This window comes from Carassius auratus, unplaced genomic scaffold (assembly GCF_003368295.1).
Source record: "Carassius auratus strain Wakin unplaced genomic scaffold, ASM336829v1 scaf_tig00035351, whole genome shotgun sequence".
Lineage (NCBI taxonomy): Eukaryota > Metazoa > Chordata > Actinopteri > Cypriniformes > Cyprinidae > Carassius > Carassius auratus.
This window is the reverse complement of record NW_020526223.1, coordinates 14800-40002: the sequence shown is the minus strand read 5'-3', so window position 1 is coordinate 40002 and position 25203 is coordinate 14800. Positions and strand designations below refer to the sequence as shown.

Here is a 25203-nt window from a genome sequence, read left to right as displayed (position 1 = left end):
GTGAAAAATTACTCTTCATGGAGGCTGCACCAAATGACACATGCAAATTTTGTAATAGTAGACACAACCCAAAATACAGTATTCAATGTCTGATTAAAAGTAGTAGGCAGAACAGCACACATGTCAATAAATATAATTACATATGAAATATATGCTCACCTCCTATCCAGACGGCAATTACAACTAGCACAACTATAACAGCAGTCCCACTCGACCCTCCATAGCAATACCTTTTGTTCCTGTGTGAGGGAGCTTGACCTCTCTGTGTTTGGACTGCAGAAAGAAAACAACAGTAGCTATTGACTGAAAATCATAAATGCTAATTAAATAATTAATACAGATACAAAGATTTTATGATTTAATTATGATCCCTAAAATGATTTCAATGACCATGTTTTTAAGACCTATGTGTGTATAGGTAGTGTATGCTATTAAAATATTACTTGTCTGTACTGCACGAGGAACAGGTGTTGGATGTATTGGCTGTGGTATGTAGTACGGCTGGACTTGATTGGCTGACAGTGTCTGAAGATATGAAGGTGGAGGCTTGTTGTGATTCACCACAGAATCATATGAGGGAGGAGACTCAGTCTGTGTTCATAAAATAAATGCAAGATGTTTATAAATCTATATTTCTATAAACACTGTTCACACTCATCCGTCTACAAATTAAACATAACTACTGTCAATCAGAGTTCAAATGAGTCTGATGCAGTGGAGTTGCTTTTCTGTTCAACAAGGACAGAATTTCTTATACATACCGTAACTCCATAACAGTAGTCAAACCGGTTCATGAGAAAGTGGTGTCCCAATTCTTTTGTCAATGTATTGTATATTCATTCATTTCTCTCTCACTATAATAAAATTACCTCCTCACCATCAGTGGGCACAGTTAATTATTCTGGTCTCTCAAATAAATTCTTCCAACAATGACAACATTTTAGAACCTTATTCAAACATTGTAATCCTGATTTTTGGTACATTCGAATGTGTCTTTGGAACAAATCTGGACGAGGATGGGTGGTGGGGAGTAATGTGAGACACAAACCTTCTGATACACATCAGTCTACAGCACACTGTTGCGCAAGTAACTGGTGAAAGAAATTCCCTTCACTTAGTCCTGCCTGACCAAATATGTGATCCCATGAACCTCCTTTTCCATATTCAAATATGAACACATATACAGTGTGCCAAATAAGTGCCCATACTCACACCTGCTCTACAGACATACTTTACATATAAACATTATAAAGACAGAAGCAAGATGTTGCATGGAGTTAACAGAGCAATTTAGACATCATAGCCACTTTAAATGTATTATATAGGTGCGTTGTTTGTCTGGAATTTGTTGTAGCCTTTCATAACGAAGTGATTTTTTAAAATAACCGATATTATATCACCCATTAATCATTAACCGGTTTTCTAATAGCTGTGTACACTACACACAAAAGAAGCGTAGGACTACATTTATTTTGGTTTCCTTATATACCAGATCACTGCTACCCTCCCCTAGTAAAAAAAGTAATATAGTTAAAATAAATTTCTTTCATTCTAAATTTAGTTCAAATCTATTAAAATATTTACTGACATGTTGCTTGAGACCGAACTGATTTAAAAATTATAATTACAATTTATTTGGAGTACTACTTGTTCTTAAAATTAAGCCTAAAATGTGTTATTGATGAGGATTGTATGATCTTTGAACAATATCAGTTTTTAAATGCCTGACATTAAGAGTGTGCCTGGAGTACACTTGTAACAGGTCCACTTTAGCACAATCAAATATACTTCAGTGTATCTTTAGTTGGACTTCAGCAATACTTCCATACAATTAAAGTGCAAAAAAAATAATAAAAAAATAATACAGATTTAGACATTAAGTATACCAGTTAAGTATAACAATAGTACAACTGCATTACATTTTTATTGAGCAAATAAATATGTAAATCTATTTGTAGTATATAAGTATATTTTTATATAAATTTTAGGATAATTATTTTTCACTAGTGTAGTGTCTAATATACTAGACAATTTTTTTTTGCCATGCATATTGCACTGAACCCAACAGGATGTAAGTTACAGTGACAGGCATTTATTGTGAGTCTAAACAAATCCAGATGATTTAATTGGTTTAGATTTTCTCCATACTTAGATTTCACAAAAATCACATTTGTAATAATTATCAATGACCAACGTCCGCTAAATAACACTGTGTTTTTTTCTTATGGCATGTTGCAGATCTTCTGTCTAATGGCATCCAGTTGAAACATACTCTATATATTTCCCACAGTGAATCATTCACTCACTCACATGTAATATGCCTCATTTTTATAATTCTGTTACTTTATTTTATAACCAAATGGTAATAGCTAATACTATTAAAATATTCTACCTAGAAAGTTAGAATGTATATGTGTTAATAATTATTACAGGTAACTAAGGTAACTAGGACACAATACCAAGACAACTGTAATGTTACACACAAGCTGATGAGAAAGAAGTTATGCTAATACATTCACAATTATATATTAACAAAATCACAAAACAAGAGTTGTATCAAAACTAACCACAAAAAGATCTGATCACACACTTGAAATACAAGAAATACCTATATAATTAATTGTTCTATATATCCATGTTTGTTTAGAGAACATTTTGTTAGGTATTAAAGTGTTCAAACCTGTTTGTGCTCCATTGATGAGTATCCGTTTAAAGAGATAAGGAAGACTCTACCTGTAACCCTAAGCTATGTATTTCTTTTCTGTCATGCACATGCTAGTGGCACAGTACAACCCTGTAGTTACTCATTTCTCCCTCTCTTTTACCTGTTTAACTGGTTTAACAGGCCACCTTTTTAAAAAGTTTCTTAACAACATGTCAATAGAAACACTGCAGTTCAGATACCCAAACAGTGAATAGAATTTTCCATCACAACAGAAATTGAGAAACTTTGAGAAATTGATGCTATCAGACTGTCATTCTTTATCATAGAGATATGTGTACACAGATCACATTTCACACAATATCCCACACAATTTAAGAATAATGGCAAGATAGTCTGAGTGTTGAATATATTAAGACTGCCAGTACAAACATCACATTAATACATTTCACAGACAAAACACAGTCACGTTTATAAATAGTGTCTCAAATTTCTAATACAAAACTGGCAAATGTGCATCAGGTATAGGTGTGTCGGACATATTTAAAAACCCTGGTATTTTGCATGTCATAATTTTTATTCGGCAAGATGTGTCTTTCAGATGCCAAAAAAATTAGCAATGCAAGGTAGGTTTATTTATATAGTACATATCACACACAATGGTAATTTAATGTGCTTTACATAAAATAATCAACAATAAATCAAGGAATGTAAAAACTTTGAAAAAGTTAAAAATGAATTTAAAAATTATTAACAATTATTACTTAAAATATAGTGCAATCATTTCGGACAATGCACAGTGCTCATTCAATAAATGCTAAACTGAATATGAAATCAATTGCTGAATTCAGAATGCCATTGGTATATAGCATAGGCTACTACTCAAATGTGGCAGAACTAGTAAGCTGTTTCGTGAACTAGAGTTGCTGTTCTGAATTCAGCCAAAGTCTCATCAACTAATTAGTTAACACGGATCAGCTGAGTGAAGGTGATAACTAGGGATTCCCTAAACACTGCTAGTGTCTAGTGAGCTGTTAGTCCTTCATATGATGGGAATCCCATGTGAGATTCACTAATTAGATCTATGAGATAATACTACCAGTCACACCTACAAACTTATTCAGAATATATTTAGCCATACAACCAGTAAAATCCACTGTTTTGGCTAGATTTCTTTCTATTGGTTATTTTTTCTCTGGCTTCTCATGGCCCTGAGGCTAAAGCGAAGGCGAGAACTGAGCAGACTGAGGACTGAGGAGAGCAGAGCACGCTGGAGATCGACTGTTATCACCGTGTGCTGTGTGCTAGTCATACTAGCGACCTTGATGGTGGGGTTATATTTTAGTAAGTACCTATTGCAATGCAATCATTATTTTTCTTCATTGTAATGCTTATAACTATTTGACAATAATTTTATCACTTTGATCACTTAATATAAAACATTCTCTCTGAAAATGATCTTTGTTGTTTTATTGTATTCTTTCCAGCCGTCAGGATCGTGAATAGCAAGTTTTTCTTCTGCTCTGGCTCACTGAAGTTCATCTCAATAGAAAAGGCATGTGATGGAAAGGCTAACTGTGCAGGCGGTGAGGATGAAATCACATGTGTATCCAAACTGCGGACCACTGACACTTATCCAGGTGATTATGCACACTCACAATCTTAAAAATAAAGGTTCCTTATTTAAAATTCATATTTTTTTAATGCTATGCCATAGAACCTCGTAGAGGGTTCCATAAAGAACCTTAAAGTCGGTAGTTATTAAAATTACTATTTTGTTTTCTTATACATTTTTAATGTGATAAAAATCTAAAAAATATAATTAATTGAAGGGTGCCACTGATGTTTAAGGTTCTACATGGAACCAGAGATGCCAGTAAAGAACCTTTATTTATAACACCACTTTTGAGAAATCTTAACTGTCCCCTGCCTTGCTTTACTAAAGATGAATTTATAGGCAAACAAGTGATTTCATCTATGTTTACCGATGTAGTGAGGCTGATGGGGGACAGACTGGTCCTGCAGGTATTCATTAATGAGGGAGGATGGAGAACAGTGTGTGCTGATAACTGGAGGACAAAGCACACACGGTTAGCCTGTCAACAACTGGGCTATACAGTGTAAGCAGAGCGCACGCATGGCACAATGGCTTAAAACCAATGACCATTAGTAAATTAAGCTGTAAAAACCACGTTAGTGCTGTCATATTGCAACATTTAAGAAATATGATCATCTTCCTATTGATTGCAGTATAAATCGTTTATTTAAAGTGTTTATTCAGGAAATATTCCACTACAGGAGTCCACGAAGTACACGAGTCCCGGTAAAGAGTCTGCTCTTCAACCCTCAAGATGCATTTGCTACAGTCAGCCAAAATTCCACACACTCTGACATCCAGAGTTTCCTCTTAGTCAGGTGAGATACACTTGCTATGAGGTAATTTGTGATATCTCCACTTAAAATAATCATTGTCATTTACATATGGAAATAATGATGTGCTCTCACACAGTGACCGATGTTTATCTGGCTCTGTGGTGTCTGTGTCCTGCTCAGGTAAAACTGTTGAGATGTGTGTGTGTGTGTGTGTGTGTGTGGATCAGGTTATGCATTGTTTTTGGCTTCCTATCCATTCATGGGATTTGAATTTAATTGGCCACAGCACACACAATTGGACAGAATGACAGGAAGGGGAATTTATTGAATTGCAGTTGAAAGATATTTAAAACACTCTGGGAAAATCATGCATGTTCAACAATGGTCCTTCTAGCTGTACATAAAGCAAATAAAATAAATAGCATTTTTCCATATTTTTAAACTTTGAAATAAGTTAAATCAATTGAATTTTTTTGTTTCAATTAATTCTACTTCAAATCTGAATGTCAATTTTATTTACAGTTTTCTTTTTTTTTTCAGCAATTAGGAAGCATTCTAATATCTTGTTTGGTCCGGTCTCTGATTATTATAAATATCCCCCGTGTGTTAATACAGACTGTGGAGAGGTGGTGGGAGAGGACCGTATTGTTGGTGGGGTGGACACAGCAGTCGAACACTGGCCGTGGCAGGTTAGTCTTCAGTGGAACCAGCAGCATGTCTGTGGAGGAGCATTACTGTCCAAGCGCTGGGTCATATCAGCTGCTCACTGTTTCACAGGGTAAGTCATTCACAAATGCAAGATGTGTTCTAGAACAGAATTTCAGTCAAAAGCATTTTGATTTTATTCAGATTTTCCACTAAAGAACTCAGTTGACTAATGATATGTCTTAAATAGTAAACCTAAACCAGTTGATTTTAAATAAAATTATTCTCTTTACATTAAGAAAACAAATTTTTACTTGTTTACATTTATGACTATAGGTTAGTTTGTCCACTTAGTTGTCGTTTAGTAACCTGCTGCATCACTTTCTCACACACAAACTCTTAGCAGGACACGAGAGCTGAGTCGATGGACTGTGGTGTTGGGTCAGACCAAAGTGTTAGGATCCAGGGGTGTCAGTGTCGATACGATTGTTGTCCACAATAACTACAGTCACTTGAGTAATGACTTTGACATTGCCATGCTAAAACTCACTTGGCCTGTCACTGTTGGAGGTACAGTACTTCATTTATCCATTCTGATTTACTGCTTTCTTGTATCAGAGATTTAAAATGAGACTAAATTATTATACAAGACAAAGTTGCTTGAGGCACTACTAACTATATTTTCCCTCCTTTGCTGCTAGCTTGACATTTTAAGATACAATGTTTTTAATCCTTTTTAATAACAACAAGAGAACTCCCATTTAAAAAAAAAAAAAAACTTTTTTTAACTTAATTCCTAATTAAATTGGAGTAATTACTCTAACATCGAAGTACTCGAAGCAAGTAAGGTCTGTAGTTAAAGGGATACTCCACCCTAAAATGAATATTTTTGTCATTAATCCCTTACCCCCATGTTGTTCCAAACCCGTAAAAGCTCAGTTAGTCTTCAGAACACAATTTAAGATATTTTGGATGAAAACCTGGAGGCTTGAAACCGTCCCACAGACTGCCAAGTAAATAAGTGTCAGGGTCCATCAAAGGTATGAAAAATCATTGCCAGAACACTCCATCTGCCATCAGACGTGCAATCTGGGTTATATGAAGTGACAAGAACACTTTTTGTAAGCAAAGTAAGCTCTTCTGTCCTTTGTGCCACAAGGATGTTCTATGTGTAGTTTGCTTTGATTTGAAACAAAACAGCGCATCCTTGTGGTGTGCAGGACAGAAGAGCTTACGCAGCACAGTGATATGAAGTGACACAGAGGAGACCATTGACAAATGAATTATTGAATAAAGTCATTATTTTTGTTATCTTCACTTACAAATTGTGTTCCAGTCGCTTCATATAAACCAGTTTGCACAGATGGAGTATTCTGATGATGAGTTTTCATACCTTTTTTGGACCTTGACACTGTTATTTACTTGGCAGTCTATGGGACAGTCTCAAGCTTCCAGGTTTTCATTTCTAATATCTTAAATTGTGTTCCGAAGACAAACAGAGCTTTTATGGGTTTGGAACGACATCTGGGTAAGGGATTGACAATTTTCATTTTGGGATGGAGTACCCCTTAGAGTAGTAAAGTCAGTGGTTTTTGATGCCCAAATAAATGTCACTGGCTAAAGGTCTCATTTTCTCTATATCCTTAGACTCAATTTTGCCAGTTTGTTTACCCCCACACCAGCTGTCTGTGAAGGAGATGCTTGTGGTGACTGGGTGGGGATTGCTCAAGGAGAAAGGTAAGAGGAAGGGGCTTTGTAACTTAATGGATAATTGGAAACTCTAAGGCAGGACTGTGACCTTCTACCCGTTTGAAATCAGAAATCCACCTTTTGTTCAGTTTCACACACATTTTCTACATTGTTTTGTCTCTGGCATTTCCTCATTCTCATTTTACACAGGTGAGCTTCCCTCTGTGCTACAGAAAGCTTTGGTGCCCCTGATTGACAGATCAGAGTGTTCCAAGCCCTCTGTTTACGGTTCTGCAATAACTCCCAGAATGCTTTGTGCAGGATTCCTCAAAGGAAACATAGATGCTTGTCAGGTTACAACAATTAAAAATCTAATACAGGCTCGCCTTCAGAGGAGATGTATATCGTTGTCTTTGTATCCAGAAGAAAGCTATTTCCAAATATTATTGTCACTTTAAAGTATTCTCTTTTCCAGGGGGACAGTGGGGGTCCGCTAGTGTACCTTTCATCTCGTTGGCAGTTGATGGGTATAGTGAGCTGGGGAGTGGGCTGTGCACGGGAGGGAAAACCTGGAGTTTACACTGATGTTAGTCAACTTCTCAACTGGATCTACACCGTAATGGAGGTATGTTTCACATGTTTGTGCACATTAATGTACAAGAAAGGAAAATATATTTCCATATTGAATGTCATGTTTCAGAGATGGCCATGAGAAGGTGAACCATGGGCGCATAAATTCATGCTTTCGTGACATCGGAGGAAAGCCAAATCTCAGACGAGAACAGAAATCTTGATTCTAGATATTGTTCAATTTTATAATCATTTCGACATAAGTATTATGTAAAAAACATCATGCTTTTTTTAGTCTCACTGTTCACATTTCCTGTAAATTTACTGTTCATTGTAAAGCTGTACTTTCGGTTTTAATTTTTTTTCCTGACCAAAAGCAAAAAATAAATAAAATAATAAAGCTCTTCCTTCTTGCAATTACTAATCCAGAACACATAACAACCTTTGTTTTGTCCAAAACATTTTATTTCAGTTGCTGCTTCTTATAAAGAAATATAATATGCATGACTGTGCAGTCCAATGGGGAGAAACAGGCTGCACACTGGCTTAAGGAAACAATGGGATCGAGAATTCGGGATTATGGGCTAAGTGGAGCATGTATGATAAAGCATGTGTTTTACATTCAGTTTTACAGGGACTGATGTCAAACAATGAGCTGAGATCGAATATCAGGTTGGTGTTCCAAATTCCAAGTTTATGATTTTCCAAACTTTTACTCCTTTAGACCGTGTTCCTTTTGACTCTGTGGACTTTTAAATCCTTGAGGCCTCTATTCCCATTGGTCTTACATTTTTGTCCCAACATCTAGTGTAGCTCGGTCTTCATAAAGCATCTGAATGTATCGGATTCAGTAAAAAAAACAATTACCAATTTGTTTTTTTCCAATTAAAGATATTTCCTCATGCATCAGAGTTAATTAAATGATAACCTGAAAGAAACTGAAGAAAATAAAACCAGCCATCCACCTTTTAATTTTCTACCACATCCTCTGTTATTGCATTTTCTCAGTGATTTCTTCATTAAGGTTTTTAACAAAGCTTCATACACATTTTTAGAATCACAGGTTGCGTGAACACACATGCACGATATCACGATATGGCAGCATTAAATTTTTTTTTAGGTCTCAGAGAAATTTGCTTTACATTCCAATGTCAAAAGATTAACAGAGAAATACTTTTCAGGAAAAACATACACTTCACATGATGGTCGGAACTTCCCCTTTGCATTCACTCCTAATGTCTGTGGTTTGGTTGAAAACTGTGTGTTTATCACAATTAGGCCGTGACTACTGCCAAGCCTGACAAATAAATAATGCAACCAAAACTGATATGTTGTTAATTAAATAGTGCATTAATAGAAGGAAGACCGTAAGGAAAACATTAATTAAAAGCCCAATATCAAGCAGAATATCAAACTCTTTCAATGAGCGACCTGAGAAAACCTCAACTGTTCCAACATTTCAAAAAACATTAAATGCAGAAATACTAAATGCAAGTCCAGCACAATGATATGATGAAAATGTTTGAATAAGAGGTAGTACAAGTGCTTTGGAAATGTATGAATGTACCTTTCCAATATTTCTCCTATTAAAAGAAGCTAAAGAGCCCTCTAAACATGTATTGCTTTACTAACCTGTGTGCCATAAGATCATATATAAAAAAGAAAAAAGAATCTGAGGGTCAATAACATTATCACAACTGTTTGTTGAAGGAACCCTTTAACAAACACAATAATAATTTAAGATACTCCCCTTTTTTACAATGTTAAATATAAGATACCGTTTCAAAATGAAATCGCTGTTTCAATCTACATTTAGTGATGTTACATAGGGGTATGAGAGGACAGCTACTAGATTTTTGTTCAGGTCCAAATATAATATTTATTGACCAGACTTCTCCTTTTGTGCTCTATAGCTAGATTATTCATCTAGAGTTAACTTCTTTTGGCACTGAAGACAAGCTGCTTTTTCAAGGAAGACTTTCATGACCAACATCACCCAAGATTCAGCAACAATTGCAAAATCCAAAGACCTGTAAAATTCTTCAAGCAGAAGAAGTGAGCTCTCTACAGCAGATCAATAGAGGTTTCAATATTTACTTTCTATGAACTTCGTTATTGAAATATATCTCATTAAGTAATATATAACTAAAAGAAATAACATATCTTTTCAAATGACGGGATAATCTGTTGCTAGTCATTTAGAGTTTTGTACAGCACCTCTGTATTTTAATAATAGATTATTGGCACATTTTATCTATTGATTAATCTTATTTAATTTCTAAATGAATGAACAGACCTCTCCAGACTTGCTTGACGTCAGTCCCTTCTCTCGTCTCCACTGAATTCCCTGAATCCTTCAAGTGAAAGTTTGAAATGCTTATTAGCTAAACTTCTGAAAATCTGTGAGACTACATTCAGTCATGTCTCGATTATTAAATCAATATTTACATCATATACAGTCTTGTTCAAAATAATAGCAGTACAATGTGACTAACCAGAATAATCAAGGTTTTTAGTATATTTTTTATTGCTACGTGGCAAACAAGTTACCAGTAGGTTCAGTAGATTCTCAGAAAACAAACAAGACCCAGCATTCATGATATGCACGCTCTTAAGGCTGTGCAATTGGGCAATTAGTTGAAAGGGGTGTGTTCAAAAAAATAGCAGTGTCTACCTTTGACTGTACAAACTCAAAACTATTTTGTACAAACATTTTTTTTTCTGGGATTTAGCAATCCTGTGAATCACTAAACTAATATTTAGTTGTATGACCACAGTTTTTTAAAACTGCTTGACATCTGTGTGGCATGGAGTCAACCAACTTGTGGCACCTCTCAGCTGTTATTCCACTCCATGCTTCTTTAACAACATTCCACAATTCATTCACATTTCTTGGTTTTGCTTCAGAAACAGCATTTTTGATATCACCCCACAAGTTCTCAATTGGATTAAGGTCTGGAGATTGGGCTGGCCACTCCATAACATTAATTTTGTTGGTTTGGAACCAAGACTTTGCCCGTTTACTAGTGTGTTTTGGGTCATTGTCTTGTTGAAACAACCATTTCAAGGGCATGTCCTCTTCAGCATAGGGCAACATGACCTCTTCAAGTATTTTAACATATGCAAACTGATCCATGATCCCTGGTATGCGATAAATAGGCCCAACACCATAGTAGGAGAAACATGCCCATATCATGATGCTTGCACCTCCATGCTTCACTGTCTTCACTGTGTACTGTGGCTTGAATTCAGAGTTTGGGGGTCGTCTCACAAACTGCCTGTGGCCCTTGGACCCAAAAAGAACAATTTTACTCTCATCAGTCCACAAAATGTTCCTCCATTTCTCTTTAGGCCAGTTGATGTGTTCTTTGGCAAATTGTAACCTCTTCTGCACATGCCTTTTTTTTTAACAGAGGGACTTTGCGGGGGATTCTTGAAAATAGATTAGCTTCACACAGACGTCTTCTAACTGTCACAGTACTTACAGGTAACTCCAGACTGTCTTTGATCATCCTGGAGGTGATCATTGGCTGAGCCTTTGCCATTCTGGTTATTCTTCTATCCATTTTGATGGTTGTCTTCCGTTTTCTTCCACGTCTCTCTGGTTTTGCTCTCCATTTTAAGGCATTGGAGATCATTTTAGCTGAACAGCCTATCATTTTTTGCACCTCTTTATAGGTTTTCCCCTCTCTAATCAACTTTTTAATCAAAGTACGCTGTTCTTCTGAACAATGTCTTGAACGACCCATTTTCCTCAGCATTCAAATGCATGTTCAACAAGTTTTGGCTTCATCCTTAAATAGGGGCCACCTGATTCACACCTGTTTCTTCACAAAATTGATGACCTCAGTGATTGAATGCCACACTGCTATTTTTTTGAACACACCCCTTTCAACTAATTCAACTAATTGCCCAATTGCACAGCCTTAAGAGCGTGCATATCATGAATGCTGGGTCTCATTTGTTTTCTGAGAATCTACTGAACCTACTGGTAACTTGTTTGCCACGTAGCAATAAAAAGTATACTAAAAACCTTGATTATTCTGGTTAGTCACATTGTACTGCTATTATTTTGAACAAGACTGTATATGGTTTCACTTAGTTGTTCTGCATGACTGTATGATGATAAGTTTATTGCCTTTAAATATTGCATTTTCATTATGTCAGGGTGAGTTGCATGGTTTTCAGGTCACAGTATGTCTGTTTGCATCAAAAGGTTATATTATGTTGTTTTTATTTTATTTTTTTCCTTTATGGTATTCATATTTTGTTAAGTGAGGGAATTCACCAAGCTATTTTTAGTTTCAAAGCTAATGATAATTATGTTCAGTATGTGACAATTTTGTTTCAATATTTCAATAAAAAAGCATTACATATGTTTCTACTGTTATAGTCAGCCATGTACTCCTAAAACTTATGGCCATTTACCACATGCTATAATTCATTGGAAATTATTTGAAGCAGCATTTTCAAAGTTTAATTCTGGAATTTTTCTAAGAGGATACTGATTTCTACAGATTGTCAAGTATCATTCATTAGCTTGTTTTTACTAACTGTTTGGTGGCTTTTGCTGTTTTTTTTTTTTTTTTTCGTTTTTTTTTTGCATTGTAATGTTCTGCATTGATTCAATCATCCTCACCAAAAGGTGGCGACAGAAGCGTTAACAGGCACCTGTGTTTCATTTTCAAGCAAAAACGGTAATGAGGTTTATTTTAAACTGGACTCAAGACTGTTCAAATAAGGCTTAATTCTCCCTTCATGCTTATTGCAATCAGAGTTCTGCTGATTTAAATTTTTTTGCTCTATTTAGAGGTACTGCATTAAAACATGCAGTGTTATTAACCAGCTATGACAGTCTGTCAGTGAAACGATGCAAATCACTTTTGCATAACTGATCTTTCTACAACAGATATATTTTCAAAGTCAATGGCCATTTGACAAACAGCACTGCATGTTTTGTTTGTTTGTTTGTTTTTTTAACCCAAGAAATGTACTCCTTTCACAACTATTTTAGTCAAATACAAATAAGGCCATGGGCCCTTCTCAGCTTTACAGTCCAGTTCAATGAAATAAATGAATAGCACACCTACATTTGTCCCTGTGTCAAGCATTGTTAAAGAAAATATTTCATTTTTCTATCATAAGAATAAATACAGCCCACAGATATTGTGTGGGCCAAGAAACTAAAGTGCGTGAGGCTGCATGTGTGGTGCATATTAAAATGCATATATAAATTGAAATATATGCAGATATTCATTATGCCCCTCTTTTTATTCATATCTGTGTTTATGCATCAACTAAATGAGTCATGTGAATATCATCCATGGAAATGTTATGAATGAAAATCTTGTTTAATACTATGATTGCTCTGTATCATAAAAACTTAAGTATAGCATTTGTAAACACAGATGTAAATAAAAAGAGAGGGCAATGCATGATGGCTGATCCATGTTTTCATGTGCATGTGGGACTGTGTTTGGTTGCACGCTGTCATGCTTTCTTTGGTGTAGATTTGGAGCCCGACAGACCGTTCTCGGTGTTATCAATCCCTGAAGAGGTGACAAGGCACTCCTTACTGAAAAAAATATAGAAAGAAATAGGTAAAATGAGAGGAAGATAATATAGATATAATATAGATATTACACATACTACTATTACTAACATATACATTTTTATATAAATTGTTTTAGAATTCATTTTTATTGTCATGCAATGACATGATTCATATCTGGAAAAAGGTACAAGAATTTATGCTTATGTGTAAATTCTGAAGGTTGCCAAGGACTCACTTTTTTTCCTCAATCTTTGCGAGAACGAACAGAGTGAAGTTCTTTAGCAGCATGAAGGCCATTAAAAAAGCAATGAATCCACCAACACAGGAGGCAATAATGATGGTGAGTGTGTTATCAACCACCCTTACTGAGAATAGGGTAGCCAGAGAATATGACAAAAAGGAATAAGAGAGGAGACAAAGGCATACAGAGTTATTTTGATAATGACCTTGAAGTGTGATGTTCATGTATCATTCTCTCTCTGTAACTCCCTCTCTTACCACCCTGCAACACTTACATTCCTCTACTACATATAGAGTGAAAATGGCGCTGTGATTCTTGCCCTTCTCTTTGGGGTTTTTGCCAAAGCAGGTGTAGACACCTGCATCTTCAAATGTTATATTCCAAAGCAGGATGGAGATGTTATTTCCTTTACTGGAGCCGACAAAGTTCACCCTCTCATGGTAAACTTTCACGTTATTTGCCTCCACATGATCCGTTGGAATTACAGAATCAGCCAGCTAAATGGGAAACAGAGCTGTCAGTTATTAATGTTAAACTGAGCACATGTAAAGATCAGCTAACACTGGCTATAGATATGTTTTTTGTCTTTGAGACTGTCTGAAGTGCAAATTTATATCTTAATTTACTGATAACTTCCAACTGCTCTCCTTGACTTTTAAGACTGATACTTGAAAGGACACTTAAAATGTACTGCACAGAACATGACACTGAGAAACAATGTCAGGTAAATGGAATGATTTGTAAGAACCCTTGAAGGCATACAAAACCAGCTCAAGATAAAGTAAGATTTGCTATTTATATTTCCATCTAATCAATGTTAGACTTAGCAACTAGAGTCTATGTAAGCAGATCTATCTTTGATAGATTTGATATCTTTGACCTATCTTTGTAAAGGTGTATTGTTTGTAGAGATGGGAAACCGAGGCTTTCATGAAATTGTGCTGAAAAACGTTTCTTTACTCGAAGCTTTCAACACAATGCACATTAGCGTCATCTGGTGGTCGGACTTGTTTTCTCTTCCATATCGAGTCATAATATTGACCAAATCTGACAAAGGATTGCGGAGGATCTTCGGAAGTCCGAGTCCATGTCATACAAGGGTGTGGAATCAATATTCCCTGTAATCTGATATAATCTCATCTAAACTACTAATTTGTGCCAGTAAGGCTATATAGCTTGGTAAAATCATAATTAATAATTGATGTGGGTAGCTGAAAAATGATATATTTTGGGTGAGCTGTTACTCTAATGTTCTGTTCGGGGTGTCTGAGACCACAATTATAAACGTGAATATATGTACTGATAGCGCTCAAAGTGACTGAATTGTATCAATCATCCCGTCACTAATTGTTTGTGTTTTTAATGTACATTAGTGGAATAAGTAGGTAATCCCATGATTATTAAACGGAATATCTGTTACCTTCACCATGGTGCCATTATCATTGAACTCCCATTTGAAGTAGAGGTTAGTGATTCCAATACAGCTGGCATAGGTGCAAGGCAGAAGCACTGTGCTGCCGTTCACTGCTTCTAGAAATGGAATCTTACCAGTCGACATCTCCAGAGCATGAACACAACACACACCTGAAACAGGAAGAGAAAGCAGATGAGGATGGAGAACAGACATTATCAAAACCTGAAGAGGAAGAAGAAAATCTATCAAAGGTCATTAAGATCTATTAATGACAAACTGACATGTGCACAAACATACACACACACACATATATATATATATATATATATATATATATATATATATATATATATATATATATATATATATATATATACACACACCGTATTTTCCAGCTATAAGTCGCACTTTTTTTCATAGTTTGGCTGGTCCCTCGACTTATAGTCAGGTGCGACTTATTTATCCAAATTAATTTGACATGAACCGAGAGAAATGAACCAAGAGAAATGAACCAATAGGAAACATTACCATCTAGAGCCGCCAGAGGGCGCTCTATGCTGTCCACTGCTCCTGTAGCCTACACTGAAGACATAGAGCGCCCTCTCGCGGCTGTAGATGGTAATGTTTTCTCTTGGTTCTAAATAAATGCGACTTATAGCCCATTGAGACTTATATATGTTATTTTCCTCATCATGACGTATTTTTGGACTGATGCGACTTATACTCAGGTGCGACTCATAGTCCGAAAAATACGGTACACAACACACACACATATATATATATATATATATATATATATATATATATATATATATATATATATATATATATATATATATATATATACAAATATATATACACAAGGCACCCATCTATTCTCTCTTGCTTTCTCTCATAACGGTTATGTTGAAGCTCCATTTACCCCACAACCTTCTAGTTATAGCCCAGAGTGATATTTACTATGCAACATAACATTTTACCTGCTACCTGCTGTATGCTTTGCTGCCAACCTTTGGAGAACCTATGTTCAATTTGAGTGGTTTGCTCAGTGATCGTTTCAGCACCCAGACATGTTCAAATAAATAAATCATGAATAAAACTTTGTGAGAGTTTATAGCATAAATAAATGTAATTATTCAAGTAAGAAACCTCTCAACAACCCTCAAACAACAAATTATTTTTCAATCATGGTTTAGAAAGAGTAATAGTAAAAAATGGGGGTAATAGTAATACTTATAATAGTAAAAACAAAACGAAATGAATAATAATAATAAAAAACAGTCTATGGACAGTTCTCTAATGGGGTTTTCTAGCATGCAGAACACAGCTGATTATGGGGTTTGAATATGTCAGCATGTAGGTTCATATAACAGCTTTCACATTTCAGATGTGCTTCTACAGAGATACTGTTTCATGTGCATAACATTTTTTATTCATCTATATTTAACCTTTTCTGTTCTTGGTATTTGCGATGACTTTTTATGGTGACCTTACATGCACACCTGGGCTCTCTGACGTCAGGTATCCAGAAGTTTGCTTGGCACGCAATGTGACAGAATGAACATGTGCCGGCGTGAGAGTGCTGAGTTTACACAGCTGTGTTACTCGTCAGGAAAGGTTACATGAGCAGTGAAGAGGTCCTACCAATCAACTGTACCCTTTCATGAGAGATATTTTAAACCAGGACATGAGTGATTGTGGAAACACCGTGTACTTTAATCAACATGCTTGTCATCATGTATTCTAAGAGACATTGTGCTTCCGTTACAGAAATGTAGCTTGCTGTTTTACCCCAGAGAAACATTTATTTGCATATAAATTGATGAGGAAAAAGTCTTATGAGACCTAATTATTCTCTGTAATGTATCTTTCAAAATAATTTAGGACTGGGGTTTTCAAACTGGGTACATACCGTATTTTCCGCACTGCAACTCACATTTTTTATCTTCTGAGACTTGCTATGATTTATATTCCAAAGTGACTAATAATAGAAGATATAGGCAATAAAAAATAAACAAAAATAGGCATAAATTAGAACATTTTGATTTACTATAAAATACAGAGTTATGGTGTAAAATAAATGTAGATCGCAAACCCCAGATAGTCTGAAACTACATGATGAAAAATATTTCAAAGTGTCTTAAGCAGTTTGCCTCAAACAATCATAATTTCCAGCCATGCTCGATTCTAAAGCCTATTTAATGGTATCTTCAGCCTCTTGTCTTTCATCTCAGCTCTCTTAAATAACTCCGCTTGAATACAGATCTATGATCCTCCCCTTTACCAGCCATGAAAAAAATTTCCTTACTGTAAGTCTCATCTTGCATTAGTCCTTGGTGGTCCAGTATGTTCTCTAGAGCAGCACGGGACGTCCCGTACACAACTCCCACAAATAATTGTCTGTCACTCATTCATATTATGTCATCATAACTGACAGACAAAATTTGAACCTGCCATTTAATTATCTGTAAACTAAATTAAACTAATTATAACTCTGATCATAGTTTTCTGTGAGCGGTTGAAATATCTCAGAAATTTGAGCCACTAAACTAATGCTGACTTTAACACTTTACTCTACTGCTTCTCTGCAATGCAACATTAGGATCTGGATATCTGTGTGTCTGTGTTTAGGACATCAGAGAACTGCATATACTTGGCAAGCTCACTGCTTTTAATATGAATTTTCAATATTAATTATTAGCACAGTTAGTCCAGGACTTGGTACTAGTACATACTTTCGTAAGTTTTTCGAGCTCATTTTTGTAAATCAAAATCATAACTGAACATTACAGTTAACAACAGCATGTTTTCTATAGAAGAAGAGGAGCGTCTTACCAAAGATGAGTGTGAGCAGAAGACAGGATGCAGTTCTTTCTGAAGCCACGCCACCGCCTCCTCCTCTCAGACGTCCTCTGCTCTGTGTCTCCATCTTTCACTTCACTTTCTTCTCCCTTCTTTTTGTCACGTGCACCTGTCTATCTCAGCAGTTTAGTTCAGTTGTCAGTTTCCCAGAAGTCCTAAAGATGCTGCGTGGGGGCAGACTACTGGACACTTCTCAGCAGCTGTGCACTAGATCAATCTGTGCTTGCAGTTCCTAACATCAAACATAAGATTCCTTCTGTCAAAGGCCTGTCCAGGTCTCAAGAAACCTGGAAGCACAAGGATCTGGCTCTGTTTTTCGGTTGCCCTCGGACCTGTGAAAAGGGAAGTTTTGAACAGAAGGGTACATACAAACTCAAGTACATAAAAATAAAAACACTTTACAAAGACCTATATTAAAAAAGTGATCCCACAACTATACCCTATCTGTTATAACATCACCAAGAGAGGTCAGCTGACAGAACCCACATAGCTCAGCAAGTATATACTCACGCAAGTATATATGTATATATATATACACACACACACATATATACACACATATATACATACTATAACTAGTTTTTATTATTTTTTTATTTTATTATTGTCATTACATCTATATATATATTTATATCTAACTGACATAATATTATTATTATTATTATATACATTAATATTTACATTTGTAAAAATTATAAAATATATATACAAACATACACTTGTTACTGTAAAGATGAACACACTGAACTTTTTAATAATTCCATTATTCAGCATTATGTTATACATTTCTGACTATGAAAACCCAACCAAAATGTTTGCAAATGGCACAACACAAGAGTTGAGTGTTTCTGTGTCTTGTTGAGTCAGCATGTGTGTGCGTGTGTGTGTGTGTGTGTGTCTGTGCCGTACCTCTGTTAAGCAGGTAAATCTGTGTGTCCTATTTGGAGAAGCAGAGGGCATCAGTCCACAGAATATGCTGCACACAAATCCGCAGTGCTATGGTCCCGATACTGCTCAGACACACACACAAACACCCTCTGACACACACACATACACGCACTCTCACGGACGCGCCTATTGAGGGACTCGCGCAATCCAGCCGGTAAAACAGAAGTGAAGAGCATTGAAGCACTGAAGGACTGAAGACAACTGCAGCTAGTCTGTTCAACAGCAGCCCTGCCTCCTCTCTCTCTCTCTCTCTCTCTCTCTCTCTCTCTCTCGGTCTCTGAAAAAATCGGCTAAAATCTGGCACATACTCAACTTTTTCCCTCCTTACTGTCTGTCTCTCCCTTCCTTCCTCTCACCCCTTCTCTGCTCCTGTCCTCCCTCCTCCTCCTCTCTCTCTCTCTGAGCAGTAAATGTGGGTTCAAGTTGTTAGGCAGTGTTATTTGGGGTCCGGAGTCTCTTCTGCATTGCAGTTTTTAGAGAGGCAACAGGGAGGACAGCTCCAGAAAGCAACATGGTGCCACAACTGCTGGGATACACATCAATTAACAATGACAGGTTGACAAGAGTGACACGCATCACTGTCCCGTACTGTGAAAGACACATAAATGAATATGAGCAGACTGTACATGTGTGTGTTCGCCTGTAAAGTGACTGCGACTCTGTGTATATGTCCCTCTCTCACACATCCATGATAAACTGGCAGAATTGAGTTTCCTATGACTCTGCATTTCTCAACCCCACCCCCTCTGGTATTGATAATAGGCTGCACCAGCAGTGTCAGGTTTTCCTGGATCAGGACAATTGTCATCTGAAACCAGAAATTCTGTACTTGGGACTCCTAATAATCTATGTAAACTAGGATGCACTGTAAATGGGTGTGAAGAGCTGCATTTGTATTAATTGGTGAATCACTGGAACAAGAAGCCATAAGCATGTTTTTTTTTTTCTTATGCTAAACAGAGGACCAATGAGCAGTTATTTAAATATTGAGGAAACATCAAGCTGTCATCTGCCATATTCCAGGACCATTTGTTGTTAGGATGTTAAAAGCTTTCTACATAACTAAAAGTTTTACAAGTTATAGCTACATTTTAAAGCTGATATGCCTTTGCGGGCTAACAGTGATCATCAAGATTAAAATTACTGAGATGATTAATCAAATCAAAGAAAAGTCTTTATTGCTCATTCATAGAAACCAAATATCCATTGCTGCATGAACCTTTCAACATAATTATGAAATAGAGCAATGTAAGACGCCAGTAACATTCCGTTGCAGCTGTTTAACAATAGAGTGTCAGAAATATCCAGTCATGCAATCTTTTTGGCCTCTAAATAAAGTTTTTTTGGTCACACTTTAGTTTGGGGACCAATTCTCGTGACATGACATGACATTCAGCCAAGTATGGTGACCCATACTGCATTTAACCCATCCAAAGTGCACATACACAGCAGTGAACACACACACACACACACACACACACACACTGTGAGCACACACCCAGAGCAGTGGGCAGCCATTTATGCTTCGGCGCCCAGGGAGCAGTTGGGGGTTCAGTGCCCTGCTCAATGGCACCTAAGTCGTGATATTGCCGGCCCAAGACTCGAACCCACAACCCTAGGATTAGGAGTCAAACTCTCTAACCACTAGGCCACGACTTCCCAAATAATGCATTGGGCCACCACACACCATTATATATGACATTGTAATTAAAACTGGTCCCATATTACCAAAAATATTATTTGCAAATACATATTCACAATTTAGTGGGGACATTTTAAACTTGCATTCTTGTATTATTTATTTATTACTTTTATTTATTTATTGCTACAAATATTATTTCCAATAATTAGATTTGAATAAATCCAGGTCTTTCTTTTTATTTAATAAATCCTTTATTGCAGTAATAATTTGTTTTTTGTTTTTTGGGGGGGGTGGCTTGGTAGTTGCATGTAATTAAACATTACTAACTGTTATTACTACATTAAATACATGTACAATGTGTAACAGGGTCAGAAAGTGTTACCACATTTTTTAAATTACATTTTTGGTCACACTTTATAAACTATAGTTTGAGGAACAATTCTCACAATTAACTAACTCCTAATTTGCTTCTTATTGATAGTTAGTAGGCAGTTGTTAAATTCTGCTCAATTTATGGGTTAGGGGTAGGATTAAGTGATCTAAAATATGCTCATGCAGAATAAGACTTAATAAGTTAATTAATATGTGCTTTGTAAGTAATAATAATATTACATAATAATATTACAATATAATAATATACTAGCTAATATGCAACTACTAGTAAGAAGTGAAAATTTGTCCCTAAACTAAAGTTTCTCAATTTTTTTAAATGTTTGGTGGAAGTTTGAAAAACAGAAATGCAAAATTAATAGTTAAAAGGCGCACTCCAGTGTTAATTTCGTTGACGAAGACTATGACGAAAAATATTCGTCAACTAACCTTTTTCACGGACGAAAACTAAATAAAAACTAAATAAAAAGTCAGATATGATGACGAAAAACGTGACGAAATATAACTGACACTTTAGTCAACGAATAAAAATTAGACGAAAATATATGGGAGGGACGAATGGAGAAGAGATCCAATCAGAGCGAATCTTTTAGGGTAGGTTGATCTATGCAGAAGCAGCCATGGAAGCAGCCGAGCCATTTTAAAAAGTCGCGGCAAATGCAAGCGCAACAGCTAAACAAACGCAGCAGCAGTTACACAGAAAAGAGAACAAAGATGAGTTTGCAGAAATTCGCACAGTTTCGAGGACGTTTTCATAACAGTTAAGTTGTTTACACAGGGAACTACACTGCGACCTTTTGAAATGCCATTTGGACCCAAATTTTTATGGGGTCGTAAATGTATCACTGATTATTTTTGTACCTACTTATGTGTAATGCTATGTTTTAATATGAGCATTTATTAAAACAGAAATGTGTATTTTAAGAATACGTTTTATAACGTGCTCCGAGCATTCAACGCATCAAGTTGGCTTCAGCCCCGCGATGCAGGAACGCTGAACTGAGCAGATGGTTACGCGCAACACTGAAGCGAGTTCTCCTTCAGGACATTTGCCTCCTCCTGCACCTGAACGAACAAATACAAATCGCATTTTAAATAAACATAAGAAAAAGAGCGAAAAGTGAAAAAGCTCAATTCAGCAGCGCGGTGTTCTGGTGTTCAGGGAGCAAGCAGAGACGCGTCTCAAAGTCTTCTTGCTTTTGTACCGACAACAAATACACACTAAATATGTCGAAATACCCGTCTTGGAAAGTGTGTTCGAAAAAGTCTGTAGTTATGTCTTCAGTGAAAGTAAAGAGTTGGAAAGAAATCGGATGCGTATCTTTATAATGGATGCATTTGTCTCTTAAAGTGACCGCGCCTAATTTACTAGCTCTGCTGTCAGTGTCTTTAATGTATGAAAATGAAAGTAAATCACTCACTGCTCTTGATTTAATTACTTTGTAGTTTTAACAAGAATTTATCCAAAGTCAATCCAAAAATCAGATAGAATAGATTATATTGTTTTACTAGTGACTAAAAAATAAAAATAATAGGGACCTGACCATGTTTTGCTTAAGTGTTTCTTTCTTTAATTGCTAATGCAACCTTTTCACACCACAGACTGAAACAAATTAAGCATTGCATCCGACATTATCAAGATGAATTTGTTGTTCTGACACAGTTTAATCCTGAGTTATTGTCATATTTTATTACCAATTTCTAAACTACAGGCAAATAAACTGTGATATTGTAAGAAACGTTGAAGGTGTCTGAATACATTTTGGTTTGATTGTGTATTTTATTTTACAGTGAAGACTATGCAGTGCTATTTTAAATGAACAAAAACAAACTTAAAAAAAATGTAAACTTTGTGTAAATAGCACAAATAAAGAAATTGAATGAACAAACAATACTAATATAATATATGTGGTTGTCTATTTCAATAATACTGTACTTCATCTTGAAAGAATGTCATATGCATTGCATATCATTCAGGACGAATGCATATCTTTTTCAGAGAGCATGTATATTTTTCATTGAGAGCAGGCCTTATGTTTATTTTATAAATACCATTCCATAACAGACTGATGGAAACATTTAGTCAAGTCAACTAAGTTGACTTTGTTCTACTAAAAAAAAAAACTAGACTAAGACTAAAAGACTTAAGACTAGACTAAGACTAAAACTCTTATGATATTTAGTCGACTAAAACTAGACTAAGACTAAAACATTTCAGATGACTAAAATGTGACTAAAACTAAATGGTGTGTTATTCAAAAGACTAAGACTAAGACTAAATCCGAATTCGCTGTCAAAATTAACACTGGCGCACTCTCTTGCTTAAATTTATGATAATGTTGATGGAAAATTCTATATATAGTTTTAACAAATTTTAAACACCCCTTTGCTCTAATTTCAAATGTGCATGCTGCAAATATGGAAGTCATTTCAAACTATGACAAATAAAATATTCCAAAATACCTAATGTATTTTCTTAAATAAAACGAGCTTATAAAACAAAACAATTCATTATAAAAGAAAAAAGAAAAAAAAAGTACGTTTTCATCTCAGGTCACATCAAGTGTCCATTTATACAGTGTCGACAAGGCGTCTAAACTATCCATGCTGAAAACATCAGTGTAAGTGTGTGTGTGGGATGATGGCTGCAGTTTGGAGTTCTAAGCGCTGTTTTAAGGTTGCTCTGCAGTGCTGTACTGCAATGAATGTTGTGAGGGTTTTTTCTGCTTTTCTGGACCAGTTCCCACCAATGCTGCATTTCTTTCTCATCAGACACACACACACACACTCAGAGGTGTCCTCTGCTGGTGCAGCAAAAGAGTCTGGCAGGGGACGAGCTTCATTCAGCACTCTTTGGTATACTGCAGTGAGTGAGCAAACACACACACAGACACACACACACACACACACACACACACACGTATGTACAGGAAGTCAGGTTCTCTATTTGGTTGGAACAATTGAAAATCTATAAATTCAATAACTCCTTTTAAGTCTAGGACTTAGAAGTCCCTCAGCTCACACACAAACGTTTATTTAGCTATCTAAATGGGGTCATTCCATAGGCGTAATGGTATTTATATACAGTACAGACTGTATATTCTATAGCCATACACCAACCCTTCACCTAACCCTACCCCTTACAGAAAACTTTCTGCATTTTTACAATAATAAAAAAAACTTTGTTTTACAAATGAGGACATCCCCAAAGGGAGGTTTTTGGAGATTTTGTCAGATTTAGCTCACTTTTGGGTACAGTATATGGTAGGTACACACTGTGATATGCTGTCTTGTCTCTCTGTCTCTTAAACACATGCTTTTAAACTATATCCTCTCAGTGTGCAAAGTTTTGCTATAATAATAAACAAATTTAGGTTCTGATTAAAGTCATGTTTAACAAGAAAGCCTGTGCAAAGTTGGTCGATTTGAGCGAGGAGGATCTTGGGCTGCCCACTGCTCCGGGTGTGTGTTCACGGTGTGTGTTCACTGCTGTGCGCTGGATGGGTTAAATGCGGAGCACAAATTCTGAGTATGGGTCACCATACTTGGCTGTATGTCACGTCACTTTTTAACTAATGTTATCACTATTTTATGACTTTACAGCCACCAGAGGGTGCTTTTTCATACATACAATATTTATTCACCCACAAAGTTTATCTAAAAAAATTAAATAAATCAGATATAATGTTCAATTTTTGTTTGTGTTTTAATAATCATAAAATCTGTCATATTTATGGCTTTTGAAACTAGCTTTACCATGCTAAAATTTCAAAGAGAACACAACATTCACAACAACAAAATTGATTTTTTATTTAATTTAAAAATGTGTAAAGTACAAGAAAAAAAAACATGTAAACATGTAAACATGTAAACATTTGAAAAATCGAATAAAACTAATTTATAAAAAAATATATATATTTGATATATTTGAACAGACATGCACAGTATTTTTGTTTGAAACTAGGATTAAAAAATCAATTTACTCATTTAAAAAAATATATTTTTTAATAGCAAAATCCATGCAGCATTGATGAACAGAGAATCCCAGAACACTGAAGATTTTAGATGGGCAGTACAAAAAATTATTAAGGTCCAGGTACTACATTTGTTTAATTTTTCATTTTTTCATGAAGTTTCTCTTTGATCCATCCATTCTATCTTTACTGACAAAATTTGTTACTGGTTTTAGAATTTATATTGCTTCCTTAAATTG

At 35.7% G+C, this 25203-nt stretch overlaps 2 protein-coding genes across 3 annotated transcripts; one reads left to right on the top strand and one right to left on the bottom strand.

Annotated features, from left to right (window-relative positions):
* Nucleotides 1-3694: 3694 nt before the first annotated feature.
* On the top strand, nt 3695-8343 carry LOC113081958 (transmembrane protease serine 4-like). Of its 2 annotated transcripts, none has more exons than XM_026253854.1 (11): nt 3695-4006; nt 4150-4302; nt 4656-4782; nt 4961-5077; nt 5172-5215; nt 5651-5813; nt 6087-6250; nt 7328-7417; nt 7580-7722; nt 7845-7994; nt 8070-8343. In XM_026253854.1, the coding sequence occupies exons 1-11, from the start codon at nt 3868-3870 to the stop codon at nt 8079-8081; spliced, it is 1302 nt and encodes a 433-aa protein (XP_026109639.1). In that variant the 5' UTR covers nt 3695-3867; the 3' UTR covers nt 8082-8343. The 2 variants fall into 2 exon arrangements, with proteins under 2 accessions (XP_026109639.1, XP_026109638.1); XM_026253853.1 differs by having other exon boundaries at nt 6084-6250.
* Nucleotides 8344-12502: 4159 nt separating this feature from the next.
* On the bottom strand, nt 12503-20411 carry LOC113081955 (sodium channel subunit beta-4-like). The gene is made up of 6 exons (XM_026253851.1): nt 18920-20411; nt 17984-18342; nt 15155-15318; nt 14009-14231; nt 13729-13858; nt 12503-13514 (listed from the first exon to the last, which is right to left on the bottom strand). The coding sequence occupies exons 2-6, from the start codon at nt 18075-18077 to the stop codon at nt 13430-13432; spliced, it is 696 nt and encodes a 231-aa protein (XP_026109636.1). The 5' UTR covers nt 18078-18342; nt 18920-20411; the 3' UTR covers nt 12503-13429.
* Nucleotides 20412-25203: the final 4792 nt, after the last annotated feature.

Excerpts from the sequence above, each read along its gene's own strand:
- LOC113081958 (XM_026253853.1), top strand. The coding sequence starts at position 3,868 with ATGGCCCTGAGGCTAAAGCGAAGGCGAGAACTGAGCAGACTGAGGACT. Across the intron at positions 5,078-5,171 it reads CAGAGTTTCCTCTTAGTCAG|TGACCGATGTTTATCTGGCT; the intron begins GTGAGATACACT and ends GCTCTCACACAG. Across the intron at positions 7,418-7,579 it reads GGGATTGCTCAAGGAGAAAG|GTGAGCTTCCCTCTGTGCTA; the intron begins GTAAGAGGAAGG and ends CATTTTACACAG.
- LOC113081955 (XM_026253851.1), bottom strand. The coding sequence starts at position 18,077 with ATGGAGACACAGAGCAGAGGACGTCTGAGAGGAGGAGGCGGTGGCGTG. Across the intron at positions 15,319-17,983 it reads TCTGCTCACACTCATCTTTG|GTGTGTGTTGTGTTCATGCT; the intron begins GTAAGACGCTCC and ends TTCCTGTTTCAG. Across the intron at positions 14,232-15,154 it reads ATAATGGCACCATGGTGAAG|CTGGCTGATTCTGTAATTCC; the intron begins GTAACAGATATT and ends TTTCCCATTTAG.